General features: G+C 44.5%; 1 protein-coding gene across 4 annotated transcripts; it reads right to left on the bottom strand.

Annotated features, from left to right (window-relative positions):
- Positions 1-460: 460 nt before the first annotated feature.
- On the bottom strand, positions 461-10,004 carry GSTO1 (glutathione S-transferase omega 1). Of its 4 annotated transcripts, none has more exons than XM_073793989.1 (6): positions 9,873-10,004; positions 9,212-9,320; positions 5,742-5,964; positions 2,989-3,087; positions 1,471-1,577; positions 461-680 (listed from the first exon to the last, which is right to left on the bottom strand). In XM_073793989.1, the coding sequence occupies exons 2-6, from the start codon at positions 9,268-9,270 to the stop codon at positions 527-529; spliced, it is 642 nt and encodes a 213-aa protein (XP_073650090.1). In that variant the 5' UTR covers positions 9,271-9,320; positions 9,873-10,004; the 3' UTR covers positions 461-526. The 4 variants fall into 4 exon arrangements, with proteins under 4 accessions (XP_073650090.1, XP_033697528.1, XP_033697527.1 ...); XM_033841637.2 differs by lacking the exon at positions 9,873-10,004 and adding an exon at positions 9,518-9,652; XM_033841636.2 differs by lacking the exon at positions 9,873-10,004 and adding an exon at positions 9,422-9,566.
- Positions 10,005-13,985: the final 3,981 nt, after the last annotated feature.

The following is a 13,985-nucleotide window of genomic DNA, read 5'->3' on the forward strand; positions in this document are numbered from 1 at the left end:
GGAAGGATTTGAAGGGCTTAGTGACTGGAGACTGGGAGAACAAGTAGGAGACCACCTAGTCACCTGGCTTTGAGGTGACGTGGGTCTGGACTTCAGTGGCAACAACAGTAAGAAGAAAGGTGTAAAATTGAGTCAGTGATGGAAAGGAAAGAATGAAGAATTGAAAGGTTCTTAACTTAGAACCCAGAAGACAAACTTGAAAGGGCATCTCTTGAATGACAACACGGTATCCAAGTGGAAATGTCCTATGGGCATTAGAAATCCAGATTGAAGTTCAGCTCTCACTAGAGGTGATTTAGAGGTTTTCAGCATGGACTCTGATAGAACCCTTAGCATCCTTTGAGCATCCTGAGACAGGAAATGTGTTTACATTTCTGCAGGAGGGACTTGAGGAAAGCCCACAGTAAGGCCATAGTGTCAAATCAGAGAAGGTGATCCAGTGAGACGTGAGAGCACTTGGTAAAATAAAAGCATGTTATTATTCATATTAGCGAACCGATATATTATCCGATATATCCTGTCCCCTTTAGAGCCCATAGTCACAGGCCTCGAGGTTGTTCTGCAAGTAGAGATCTAAGAAACCTCGAAAGGCTTTTGGATCAATGAAGAGGGATGATACTGCAGGATCTTTCATCATGGCTTCCATCCAGAGCTTAAGATTTGGAGTGTGGTTTACATACCTGTGGGAGATGGAAAGAATGAAGGTGTGAGCAAGGCTAAGTAGGAAGGCATTGCAAATTCTCCTATATATCATTATTACCACTCTGCAGTTTCATATTGTTTTCCTCTAACTTTTAAAAATAGTTCTTTAAAAATACTTATTTAAGATGCATGTAATCATTGAATATGAGATTTGGAAGATATTGTAGAGGTCCTTGTTTGTGAAGAGGAATCTAAGACTAGAGTGAAGTGACTTGCTCAGTTAGCATGAGAACTTGTCCAAACAGAGGCTGATAGTTCTTTAAAACGAGAAAATGAAAGACAACCAAGAATGTTATATATTTGTTATTCTATGGTCAGATTGTGACTAAAAGTAACCCTGAATAGCTCTAAGCCCGAAGAATTGGCAGTAAGCCAAGGTCGCCGCCAAACTTTGAAACACTGAGTTTGGAAAATAGTGTGGGACTCTTGATGGTAAATGGGAAGTAGCATTGGTCATACAGTCCTTCCTGAAATCCTTATGAAAATGCACATCCTTATGGATTTTTAACCAGGAGGGAAGGAGTAATTACTTTTAAAACATTTTACTACATGTCACAGAACTCCCCACCCCTACCGGCCCCAAGGATGAAAAATGGTGAGTGTAGGTATAGGACATGCCCTGGCACGTCCAAGTCTCCTCCTGTGTGCTTGCTCCCATTCATGCCAGTTGAGTGAGATATGTTAATTTTTGTTCATAAAAAAAGGTTAGTATATACTATTTCAGTTGTCATTATCCTAAATTAAGCACAAAATATTCAAATATCTTACTCATTTAACTCCAGGGCTACCAGCCATTCAAACCAGGGCCAGATGAGGTAATCAATCATAGAAAGAGAACTGCCACCAAAGAAGGTTGTCTTCTTATTAGTCAGAACCTGAACATTAAACAGCATAAGAGTACTTGTTATTTGTGCATCTGGTAAGATTCATCAAAAGAAATGATGAAGGCAAGAGTTAAGAAAGTGAGAGCAGCAGGTTTAACCCTGACATATTCAAGTTGGCTTTTTGTCTGATTAGTTTAAGCTTTAGAATCTCTTGGTTTGGGATGAAGCAAAACGGTCAATAAAATAAACTGGAAAATGGAGAAAAATAAAACAAGCTACAGAGTGCATGATCTTTGTAATAGATATAGCCAACAAAAGACTGGTATTCAGAATATAGAAAGAACTCCTGGGAATCAAAAAGAAAAAAGGCAGAAAACCCATCAGAAAACTGGGCAAGACTTGGACTTCACAGAAGAGGAGGTCAAAATGGCCAATAACCATTTGAAAAGGTGCTCAACTACATTAGTCATCAGGGAAATGCAAATTAAAACCAAAATGTCATACCACTTCACATACATCAGAATGGCTAAAATGAACAAGACAAACTTAGTAAGGGTGTGGATCTACTGCTGATAGGAATGTATCAATAATTTGGTACAACCATGTTTTAACAGTATCTACTAAAGCTGAGTTCATGCATACTGTATAACCCAGTAATTATATTCCTTGGAAATGTGAACATATGTTCACCAAAAGATAGGTATAAGAATGTTCACTGAAGCACTATTTGTTACATCCCCAAAGTGGAAATGTTTACTGTCTATCAGGACTAAAATGGATAAATTGTACAGGAGTCATACACAGGGTGAAGGGTGGTGGTGAAGTGGTTAAGAATCCACCTGCCAATGCAGGGGACACGGGTTCAAGCCCTGGTCCGGGAAGGGAAGATCCCACATGTCACGGAGCAACTAAGTCCGTGCGCCACAACTACTGAGCCTGCGCTCTAGAGCCCACGAGCCACAACTACTGAGCCCGCGTGCCTAGAGCCCGTGCTCCGCAACAAGAGAAACCACTGCAATGAGAAGCCCGCACACCGCAATGAAGAGTAGCCCCTGCTCGCTGCAACTAGAGAAAGCCCGTGCACAGCAGCAGAGACCTGACTCAGCCAAAAATAAATAAATTTATATATATAAAAAATATATATGTTCAAGGACTGAAAACAAGCATGGAAAAATAACAGGTGAAAAACTGGAAATGTGGGTGAAATTTTTCCGTGATATTTTCATGTCAGTGCGATAAAATGTTTTAAAAGCAAGCCCATGACAAACCATTTTTAGGTGTTTTGGTTTGTATCTTAAACACAACAGCTTACAGCTGCTATCTGTTGTAAACTAAAATTTCCTATTTGGTATTATTGCTAATTAAAGTGATTTTGGAAATGGGAGTATGAAGAAAAGAGTAGAAGGTGACAGCAGATACAATGTATCACTTCAATAAAAATCAAGGAGAAGGGATTAATTACCTCCTCTAGCTTGCTGAATTCTTTATGCAATTCTTCTTTCAGGCCAGAGCAGTCTTCCTTATTTTGCCTTCTAAGAAAGCTTAATAACAAAGGTGGTACCTAGACAGAGAGTAATTTCTTAGTTTATCAGTGTGACGCTAACTATACCAGCCCCCTCATATAAAAGCGCCATAGAACCCTCATAGACCCAGTGTCAGGATGTTCTAGAAACTTCAAAAGTACACCAATTCCTTTGCTCACAGAGGTCGGGTACTGATCTTAAAAACAGTTTTGTGGCCTTAGATGCTGTACTGGTCAGGATTTTATAAGCTGCAAATAAGAGAAGCCGATTGGTGAGCTTGGGTCAAAAATGTCCTAAAAGGACACTGAGTGGCTCACAGAATTGTTGAGAGGCTGAACAAACAGGTCTGGAACATTTCAGAATCATGCTGGGAACTGACCTGATGGGAAGCACCCACTGCCACCAGTGAACCGAGCACTAGATGCTACAGTCTGGGCCACTGCCAGAAGCTGGACTCTGAGGTAACCAATGCCACTCTGGAATTCAACCTGGCAACCACCGCAGCTCCTGAAAGCCAGGAGCTCTGCCACCAGCCACCCTCATCAGTAGAACCAGTGCCCCACACCAAGCCTGTTTCCCCACATGGCTCATTTCTGAATTGAACCCTAACATGTGTGTGTCTGAGAGGAAGAGCCTAGGTCCAGACCTTGGCCCCAGCTGCAAAGGGAGCTGGGAAGGGGATTTTCCTGATTTCTATCTTGGGGAGGGCATGAGAAGACAGTTCAAAGTGGTTGATGACCTGAAGACTTGACAGGTGTCCTGTCAGATGCTTTGATGCTTGTGGTGGAAGTGTTTGTGTTTTAATGCTCGGTCTTTGGTATTGTCTCACTACAAGAGACAAAAGTCCACTCGTCCAGTGGAAGTAAAAAGGCACTTTTAAAAATACAGGAAGCCCATCCATCCCAGGGTACAGCTTGCCGTCACTGGAACTGAAGGTGTGCAGGCAGCCCTTCCTTCCACATTTCCATCTGGGCCTGCCTGGTCTTTCATCTCTGCTTCTCCTTAAATGTCTGCTCCTTGTTATTTTCCAAATGTCAAATCCCTTTGCAATGCTCTTAATTTCTGATTCCTTAAAAATTCTTTTTTTGTGTGACTTTGATTTGTCATCTCCAATGATATATACATACACCTCTAAAACCTCAACATTTATTGTCTTAGTCTCTGTGTCTCATTTCCAAGTTCCCAGGAGAGAAGATGATTTGGCTGTGGATGCAGGTGGGGGCATTTCTGGTTTGCTGAACTGGGGCCAGGAGGGTGGTGTCATAATAGTGCTTAAGGCCACCTCTTCCCTGAGTGTGAGGGAAGTAATGGTGGGCATCTCCAGCTGTTAGCTCATTTTCTTTCTGGACAGTACAATGAATCTCGTTACTATTTTTAAAAATTCTCCAGCATCTTTCTTGTAAATGCCATATTCCCTGTCCATCATCTTTGATGGCAACCATCTCTAGTATTCTTTCACTCTCATTCTGCTAAGCCAGACAACTCCCTCTTCGTTCCCCATTGACTTCTCTTTGCAATGTCTCCTTTAAGAAAATATTCTCCCTACAAGTCTCACCTTCTGGATATTTCTCTAACCATTTCTTTCCCTAGAGATACGATGTTTCTTACTGTGCTGAGATATATCCTGACAAAAGTAACAGAATTATAGAGATATAACCTGACCATGTTATTCGCATTGTCTACTGTTGGTCATTTCTGTGTTAATACTAATTGTTTGAACTCACGCAAATGTTTAACTTTGATGCTAATTAAGACACAGACAGTTCTCCTATAGGAATGCCATTTACTTAGTCCACAAGGAGCTATTGCCAACACACAGAAGATGCTCACAACTAGACAATGTGGCTAGAACAACAAGAGCTAACATTGAGTATCTACCATCTGTTGGACTCTAGGTGTTTTATATTAACTGATTTTTATCAATGGGATGGGATCAATTACTATACTCATTTTACACATGAGCTGAGGCACAGAGGTAAACTAATAAGCAACTAGCTCACCGTCACATAACTAGGAAGGGCTGGTCGCAAGCCTAGGCAGTGGGCCAACAGTGATGGAGACACGGCCCTCACCCTCAAGGAGCTCACAGCCCTGGTACAACACACAGGCAAGAAGGTGGCAGTCCCCACAGGGGAAAGTTAGCACACGTGGGCACACAGAGCTGGGCACTAACCCAGCCCGGACAAGCTTCTAGAAGACAAAGGTATCTGAGCAAAGGCTGTTGTCCCTTGGTTCCTTGAAGGATTGGTTCCAGGGCCCCCAACAGATACCAAAATCCACTGATACACAAGTCCTTTATAAAACGGCATAGTATAGTGGGCCCTCAGCATCCTCACGTTCTGCACATACAGGAGCGCAGACTGTACAGGAAAGAGGACTTGGAGACAACCAGGCAAAGTGAGAAGGGGGAAGAGTCTTCCAGCAAGAGTTGAGAAGAAGGTGGCAAGTTTGGGAAAAATAAAAACATTCAGCATGACAGGAATATAAAGTGTTAGGAGAAGAGTGGAGAGGTGTAACTTTGGGAAGTAAAAAGGATCTGGACCATGAAAGGGCTCGTAGGACATGTCCAAGCGGACAAGAGCATAATCCTGTTTGTCTTCCCCACCCAAATCACTGAACCATCAGTGACAGCAGTGATTTAGCTTAAAAAACAAAGGTGTTATATAGGAGCTGAAATTTCTTGAACACACACCTTAGAAAACAACTCAAAGACCATCTTTTGGCAAGCTTTCTCATAGGGGTCATCTGGCAACAGCTTCTTTCCTGGATATGCTTCATCCAGGTACTCACAAGTGATGGCAGATTCGTAGATCACTTGACCCTGACTGTTTTCCAGAACTGGCACCAGGCCGAAGGGATTCTTCTTGAAGAACCACTCAGGCTTATTTTTTAGGTTGATGTTAATGACTTCATGCCTGAAAAACACATAGAAGACAATGAAGAGAGTAACATTTTTCTTGTACTCCTGAATAAAGCCTCATTGGTCTTATCATCCACTTAGCTGGTCAGACGCGAAATTTCGGAGTCAGCTTGGCCTTGATTCCTTCCCCCTGCCACCTCTTCCTCAAATCAAATGGATCAGCAAGACCTGTCAGCTAGACCTTCAAATCACGTTCTGGATTCATCCACTTCTCAGCTTTAACACTGCCACCTCATCTAAGAGGTCATCTGCCACCTGGACCTCTACAATAGTCCCACCAGCCCCTCTGCCTCCACTGTAACCTCCCTATGGTCCATTCTCCACACACAAAAGTAAATTGGATGAGGCCACCCTCCTGCTTACTTACAACCCCTCGCTTGCTCCTCATTGCAGTGAGGATAAACTCTATACCCCTTGATGTGGCCCCTGCTTACCTGTCACATCTGCTTCCTATGACTTTTCCTTTGGTCATTATGATCTGGCCACACTGACCTTTTTTTTTTTTTTTTTTTTTTGCGTTACGCGGGCCTCTCACTGCTGTGGCCTCTCCCGTTGCGGAGCACAGGTTCCGGACGCGCAGGCTCAGCGGCCATGGCTCACGGGCCTAGCCACTCCGCGGCACGCGGGATCTTCCCAGACCGGGGCACGAACCCGTGTCCCCTGCATCGGCAGGCGGACTCTCAACCACTGCGCCACCAGGGAAACCCCACACCGGCCTTTTTTATATTTCTTGAATTACTTTCTTCATTGTACTGATAATAGTTAACTGAAATTACTTTGCTTACTTAATTACGTCTGTTATGTCACCTCCCTAGAATGTAAGCTCCATGAAAGCAGGGATCTTGTGTGTCTTGGTCATATTCATAAACCAACATGTAAATCAGCAAAGTTATAAGTAGATTTAAATGCTATGAAGAAATATAAACATTTTCAGATAGGTACTCAGTACACATTTGTTGAATAAATAAGTGGAAATGCTTCAAGATTGTCAATTAGATAATCCATTTGGGACTAAGAAGTATCTTAATTGTAAAAATATATGAGCCAACTAATTGAGTTTCTCCACACCCCACCACTCCATTGTATGAGAATCAACATGATAAAATTCAATTCCTTTTGCTAATTTTAATAGAAAGTTCCTCACTTTTTTCAAGAATATTAGGGAACCCAAAAAATCCATCCACGAAATAAACTTTCAGATTAAATCTCCATGCCTTGATACTTTTTAAAAATGTTACATGGGTAAATCACACTAAGTGTGAAAAACAGGTGAAGTCCAGGCTATATTAAGATTGGCTATATTAAGGCTATATTAAGATTGTTTTTAGAACTAACTTGTATCTTGCCTAAGAGATTTTAGGGGAAATAAGAGAAAAGAAAGTTTCATATAATTGTCAGGTCCATATCATTGTCAAAACTGGGTGAGTGTTCAATAGAACAGATTAGCTACTCAAAAATAATATACCCAGCACCTTTTGTTTCCTATTTCCTCATCCACCTCAGCAGCTAGCTACAACAGCATTATCCTGAGGATTTAAATATGCAATCCCTCCCCCCATGGAAACAAAGGAACAGCCAGATTGAACACTGGTATCTGTGTGTATGTACGAAAAGGTTCATGTGCTGTCAGATTACCGGACACTTCAGATACAAGCCACTGCAAGAAAAATGACGTTCCCTGCTAAGGAATTATCAACATTTCTGAAATTTTATAGTATGAAAAGAAAAGGTAAATCCTGGGCTTTTGTCATAAAGAAAGTTCTCAGAACACACATGCATTTTGCTAACCTGGCATGGTGAGCCAACAAGGCAACATATCTGCTGCAACAAGTTGGAAGATGCACCTTTTACAGAAAACCATGCTTTAGTAAATTCTATCATGTGGTAAAATCTAGTACCTCTCTAATCAAAGCCTTCTAGGACTCAAAACTGATCCATAAACATAGCAGACCTCTGTTGTTCGCACTGCCTGGCAGCTGTTACACCCTTCACCCTCCATACACACACTTTTATGTAAAATCACTGCAATTTTCCTTTGGGAAACTGTCCCAATAAGATATGGTTGTTTTCAACCCAGAGTTCCAGAAGGGCACTAACCCAGGACTTTGTGGCCCCAGATCCAGCTGTCTCTTGCTCCTGGACTTTTCAATTGTATGAGCACAAGATATGTCTTTTTTCAATCCAACTGAAATGGGTATCTCTTAAATGCAATAAAAGAATCCTGACTAATACAGTAAACATTACAAGAGTTGGATAAAATAATGTTTTGATAAATGTTACTGTTGAATATTTTGCTATGTGTTCACAATCTGTTTCATCCAAAATAAGATGCAAATCCTACTGAAGTGATGACTAATTCAAAGATAATTTGTTTTTTTTCTTTAGAATATATCTTATTTTTTTAGAGAAAAGAATTGCCTGCTTAATTCTCCCCCAAGAAGACTAAAATTAGTTTACAAATTCTAAGCACATACATGGAAAATTTCTTTGTCATGGGGGCTTTGTTTTAAACTCCCACACTACAGGTATCTAACGTCTGTTCAACAGATTCCAAAGGTCATTGGAAGGGAGGCAGTTCAATGGCTATTCAGCTCAGGGAAAAGCCAATGACTTGCATATTTCCTGTGGATAACCCATATGTCAATCACCTTAATCGTTTCAGTGAGGCTTCCCAAAAGTCTGAATTTTTAGACATAAACACTTTATTTCACTCAACCAACAACCCAATCTATAGGAATATTCACAGTACAGTTAACTCAGCACTCTGTCCAGCGGAGGGTCAAGGTCTGGACTCTTCAAGGGGGCAAATTACCGACTATTCAGGAAGGGACTATAGTCTCAGAATAACAGCAAACAATATAAACAGGACATGAAAGAAGCGGGGTGATAGAGAAGGAAGTACAGCAGAAATCAGGGGTCTGCCAGAGCTAAAAGAGCTGCCTGTGATTACCATTCGAGGGATCTCTGCATGCCACTAACTTTACTGGAGCCTCAGCTTTTCTGATCCATAAAATGGTTAATCTAAACGGGATGTCCTAGACTGGTGGTGTCTGTGGCATTCCTCCCGCCCCCCGAGGATAGGGTTCATAACTTTCTCTGTCCCCCCCCTCCCAAAAAAAAAAAGGCTGATGTATTTTGTAGTAAAGGAAGCTGCGGAGACCCTATCGAAGATTTCCGCCCGCTCTTCCCGCAGCTGTTGGTTCCTGGCTGGCTCCGGGAGCGGCCCGCGCCTCGATCCTCACCCAATTCCCTTGGCCTTCAGGACCAGGAGCGTCCTCTTGGCGAATGGGCAGAACCTCATGCTGTAGACGCGAATCAGGCCCTCGGGGACCTGCCCCGGGGGCGCGCTTCCTGCGGGGAGAAGCGGAGGCGGTTACAGCCCCAACAGCAGCGGGAACTCTCAGCCTCCCGCCGCCCCCCCGGGCCTGGTCAGTTTCCCGCGAGTGGAAGACCTCCTGCGTGGCTCCGCTCCGGAGCAGCCCAGCCCCCAGGCCCTGGCCGCGACACGCGTCTGAGGGTCGCCGCGAATCGCGGCAGGCAGGCCTCACCCTTCCCCAGGCTCCTGGCTGACCCTCCGGACATCTCGGCGCAGCACAGGCCCGGCTCGCGCCGGGTCTTGCAGGCGATTACGAAAGTCGGTGGCCCCGCCTTTCCTCCTTCCCTCCCTCCCTCCCCGTCTCTCCCAGAAGTGCCAGCAACCCGCGCGCAGAAGGCCTCCTGGGCGATCCGACCCCGCGCCCAGGCTGGCTTCCCCACTCTCCGCGAGAAGGAACGCGCCGCCGCAGCCTCCCGCGTGCCTTGTGGGAGATCGCAGCCAGACGCCCACCCCGTAAGCCCCGACCCAGGGCCGGCCTTCCCGGTTTGCTGGGGCAAAGCTTAAAACACCGCAGATGGCGGTCGCACCAAAGTTCAGCCTGCTGGCCTAGAGGTGCTCCCATGACGAGCCAGCCCAGCCGTACAGCGTTGGGGCACTGGGAGCAGGCTTGGTGGCCCTAAGTCACCCAGAGATAATGAGGGCGTGGAGGGTTCCCCGCGGTGCCAGAGGGGGACCCTGGCCCGGCTCAGCATCTCGAGCGAGTGCGGAAGTGCGGCGGCCCTCAGATCCTCACCGCCCCCCAGTGGCCCGGGCGCAGAAGAGGGGGAGCACCAGTCGCCCTCCCCCACCCCGTCCCTGTGTGTGGCTTTGTTCGTTTTTTTTTGTTTTTGTTTTTTCTTTTACGTGTGGGTTTTTTCTTGGAGCTGTTTCATAGGAATTCGTGTAATAAAGACTTGGTGTTCTCTTGGTGCAATGGAAGAAAAAAAATGCACAAATGAAGCTCAAAATCCTCAGAGCCTTTCCCTGACCCCAACGGATGGTGGTCTCCAGTTTGCCGGCACGTGAGCCCACACCGGATCCAGACCCTGACCTCCCACACCCCGCGCCCTGGCAGCAGGGACCCATGCCCAGGCCCAAGTCACGTGGCTCCGACTTGGTTGCAGCTCTCCCTCTATCCAAAGGCTGCCCCTACCTCAGAGCCTGTGGCCCCCGGGGCCAGTGCTTGCTCAAGGTTCCAGAACATGCTCTCCTAAGGTTCCTTTCCATAGCCCAGGGCCAGGTCGCCCAGCCACCTGGAGAGCCATTTCCTTTTCCTGTCTGTACTAACTTAATATGACTACTGGGGAGGGTCACTGTCTCTACTGTCACCCTTAGGACACATCCTTTTAATTTTAACCCAAAGGAAACAGCACAAATCTGGATATTACTAATCTCAGAATGATGATGCTGCTTTCAAAAATCTATTAAATACGGGGATTTTGAAGCCCTAGTAGGGGCACATGCTTAGAGTCAGGCAGGTGGGTTAGGGAATTTAGTCTGCAGGTCTATGAAAAATGTCTGGCCAGATCATTCACTCAATCAGCCCCCTCAATCAGGAAAGAGGGGGTTCCAGGGCACATAGAACAGATACTGTGTGTATCTGAAAAGAGTAGTCAATGTCTTATTTGTCGCATAGATTTCCAAGCTGGTACCTCCTGTGCTGTTTATTTGGGGAGGAAGGAGCAGGGAGTGTTTTTATTTTGATTAGCTCTATTTTTGGAGCTGCAGAGTGAGGTGATAAGCGTGCCCATCCTGGAGGCTTCCTGCCTGAGTTTGATCCTGACTCCTTGCCTGTATTAGTTTGCTAGGGCTGCCATTAACAAAATACCACAAACTGAGTGACTTAAACGCTGGAAATTTATTCTCACAGTTCTGGAGGCTGTAAGTCCCAGATCAAGGTTGCACAAGCCTCAGGGTTGTTTCCTTCTGAAGACTGTGAGGGAGAATCGGTTCTGTGCCTCTCCTCTAGCTTCTGGTGGTTAGGTGGCAATCTGGTGCTCCATGGAGTGTAGAAGTAACAAATAGCGGCCTTCATCTTCACATGCCCTTCTCCTTGGGTGCATGTCTGTGTCCAAATTTCCCCTCTTTATAAAGACACCGGTCATATTGGATTATGGGCCCATCCTACTCCAGTATGACCTCATCTTAATTTAACTAATTACAACTGCAATGAACCTTTTTCCAAATAAGATCACATTCTGATGTACTGAGGGTTAGGGCTTTAACATACGAATTTATGAACTCATAATTTAACTTATGAATTTATTATGAAACCATATGAATTATAATAACCCCTTATTAACCATGTGAATGTGGGCAAGTTCCCTCTGTGTTTCCCTCTTGGTGCAATGGAAAAAAGAAGAACATTTTACAGTTCCCTCTTCTGTAAAATGTGGTGGTAGAAACTTAATGCCTCTCTTATAGAGTTTGAAGAAACATTAAATTAGTTAATAAATAAGAAATGCTTAGTTCTTGGCACAGAATGAATGTTAAATAAATGTTTGTTATTATTAGATACTAAACAAAAAAATTAGACCACATTTTTGCTAAAACACGAGTCTTACTTAACTCTTTTTTAGAAAATTAACTGTTTAGAAGGCCTTTAGTACATTAATGATATGCAAATTAACCCTGTGAATTTAAACATAGCAAGGCAAAACCTCTGATTGGCCAAACTAGTGATTCCAGGTGTAGGGATTATTTGAGAACTTTTATTTGGAATGGCTCATCCCCTAATTAGTATGAATAATGTAACATTTTGTTGTAATGATTAGAAAGATCCAGCTAATCAATAAAGTAAAATGTTAATTCCTCAAAGAAAGAAATTGAAACTCACTCCCTCTTGTGAGAGCACCGGAATCACAACTAACTGCTGAACAGTCATCAACAGGAAGACACTGGAACTCACCAAGAAAGATACCCCACATCCAAAGACAAAGAAGCCACAATGAGATGGTAGGAGGGGCGCAATCACAGTAAAATCAAATCCCATAACTGATGGGTGGGTGACTCACAGACTGGAGAACACTTATAGCACAGAAGTCCACCCACTAGAGTGAAGGTTCTGAGCCCCACATCAGGTTTCCCAACCTGGGGGTCTGGCAACAGGAGGAGCAATTCCCAGACTTTCAAGGTTAGCAGGATTTGACTGCAGGACTACAACAGGTCTGAGGGAAACAGAAACTCCGCTCTTGGAGGGCACACACAAAGTAGTGTGTGCAACAAGACCCAGGGGGAAGGAGCAGTGACGCAATAGGAGACTGAACCAGACCTACCTGCTAGTGTTGCAGGGTCTCCTGCAGAGGCAGGGGGCAACTGTGGCTCACCGAGGGGACAAGGACACTGGCAGCAGAAGTTCTGGGAAGTACTCCTTGTTTTGAACCCTCCCAGAGTCCGCCATTAGCCCCACCAAAGGGCCTGTAGGCGCCAGTGCTGGGTCGCCTCAGGCCAAACAACCAACAGGGAGAGAACTCAGCCCCACCCATCAGCAGACAAGTGGATTAAAGTTTTACTGAGCTCTGCCCACCAGAGCTACAGTCAGCTCTACCCACCACCAGTCCCTCCCATCAGGAAGCTTGCACAAGCCTCTTAGATAGCCTCATCCACCAGAGGGCAGACAGCAGAAGCAAGAAGAACTACAATCCTGCAGCCTGTGGAATGAAAACCACATTTACAGACACAGAAAAAATGAAAAGGCAGAGGACTTTGTACCAGATGAAGGAACAAGATAAAACTCCAGAAAACAACTAAATGAAGTGAAGATAGGCAACCTTCCAGAAAAAGAATTCAAAACAATGATAGTGAAGATGATCCAGGAGCTCGGAAAAAGAACGGAGGCAAAGATTGAGAAGATGTAAGAAATGTTTAACCAAGACCTAGAAAAATTAAAGAACAAACAAACAGAGACAAACAATACAATAACTGAAATGAAAAATACACTAGAAGGAATCAATAGCAGAATAACTGAGGCAGAAGAATGGATAAGTGACCTGGAAGACAGAATGGTGGAATTCACTGCCACAGAACAGAATGAAGAGAAAAGAATGAAAAGAAATGAAGACAACCTAAGAGACCTCTAGGACAACATTAAATGCACCAACATTCACATTATAGGGGTCCCAGAAGGAGAAGAGAGAGAGAAAGGACCCGAGAAAATATTTGAAGAGATTATAGTCGAAAACTTCCCTAACATGGGAAAGGAAATAGCCACCCAAGTCCAGGAAGTGCAAAGAGCCCCAGGCAGGATAAACCCAAGGAGAAACACACTGAGACACATAGTAATCAAATTGACAAAAATTAAAGACAAGGAAAAATTATTGGGACTTCCCTGGTGGTGCAGTGGTTGAGAATCTGCCTGCCAATGCAGGGGACATGGGTTCAAGCCCTGGTCTGGGAAGATCCGACATGCGCAGAGCAACTAAGCCCATGTGCCACAACTAGAGCCTGCGCTCTAGAGCCTGCGAGCCACAACTACTGAGCCTGCATGCCACAACTACCAAAGCCCGCGTGCCTACAGCCCGAGCTCTGCAACAAGAGAAACCACTGCAATGAGAAGCCTGCGCACTGCAATGAAGAGTAGCCCCTGCTCACCCCAACTAGAGAAAGCCTGTGCACAGCAATGAAGACCCAACAAGGAAGACACAAGGCAGCCAAAACTAAAT

The sequence above is a fragment of the Tursiops truncatus genome, chromosome 16, assembly GCF_011762595.2.
Source record: "Tursiops truncatus isolate mTurTru1 chromosome 16, mTurTru1.mat.Y, whole genome shotgun sequence".
NCBI lineage: Eukaryota > Metazoa > Chordata > Mammalia > Artiodactyla > Delphinidae > Tursiops > Tursiops truncatus.

What these genes read in the sequence shown, in the direction of transcription:
- GSTO1 (XM_033841636.2), bottom strand. Translation starts at nt 9,551, where the DNA reads ATGTCCGGAGGGTCAGCCAGGAGCCTGGGGAAGGGTGAGGCCTGCCTG. An exon ending in CTGAAGGCCAAGGGAATTGG is followed by an intron (nt 5,965 to 9,211) that starts GTGAGGATCGAG and finishes TGTGTTTTTCAG; the next exon opens with GCATGAAGTCATTAACATCA. An exon ending in GTAGCCCTGGAGTTAAATGA is followed by an intron (nt 681 to 1,470) that starts GTAAGATATTTG and finishes CATCTCCCACAG; the next exon opens with GTATGTAAACCACACTCCAA.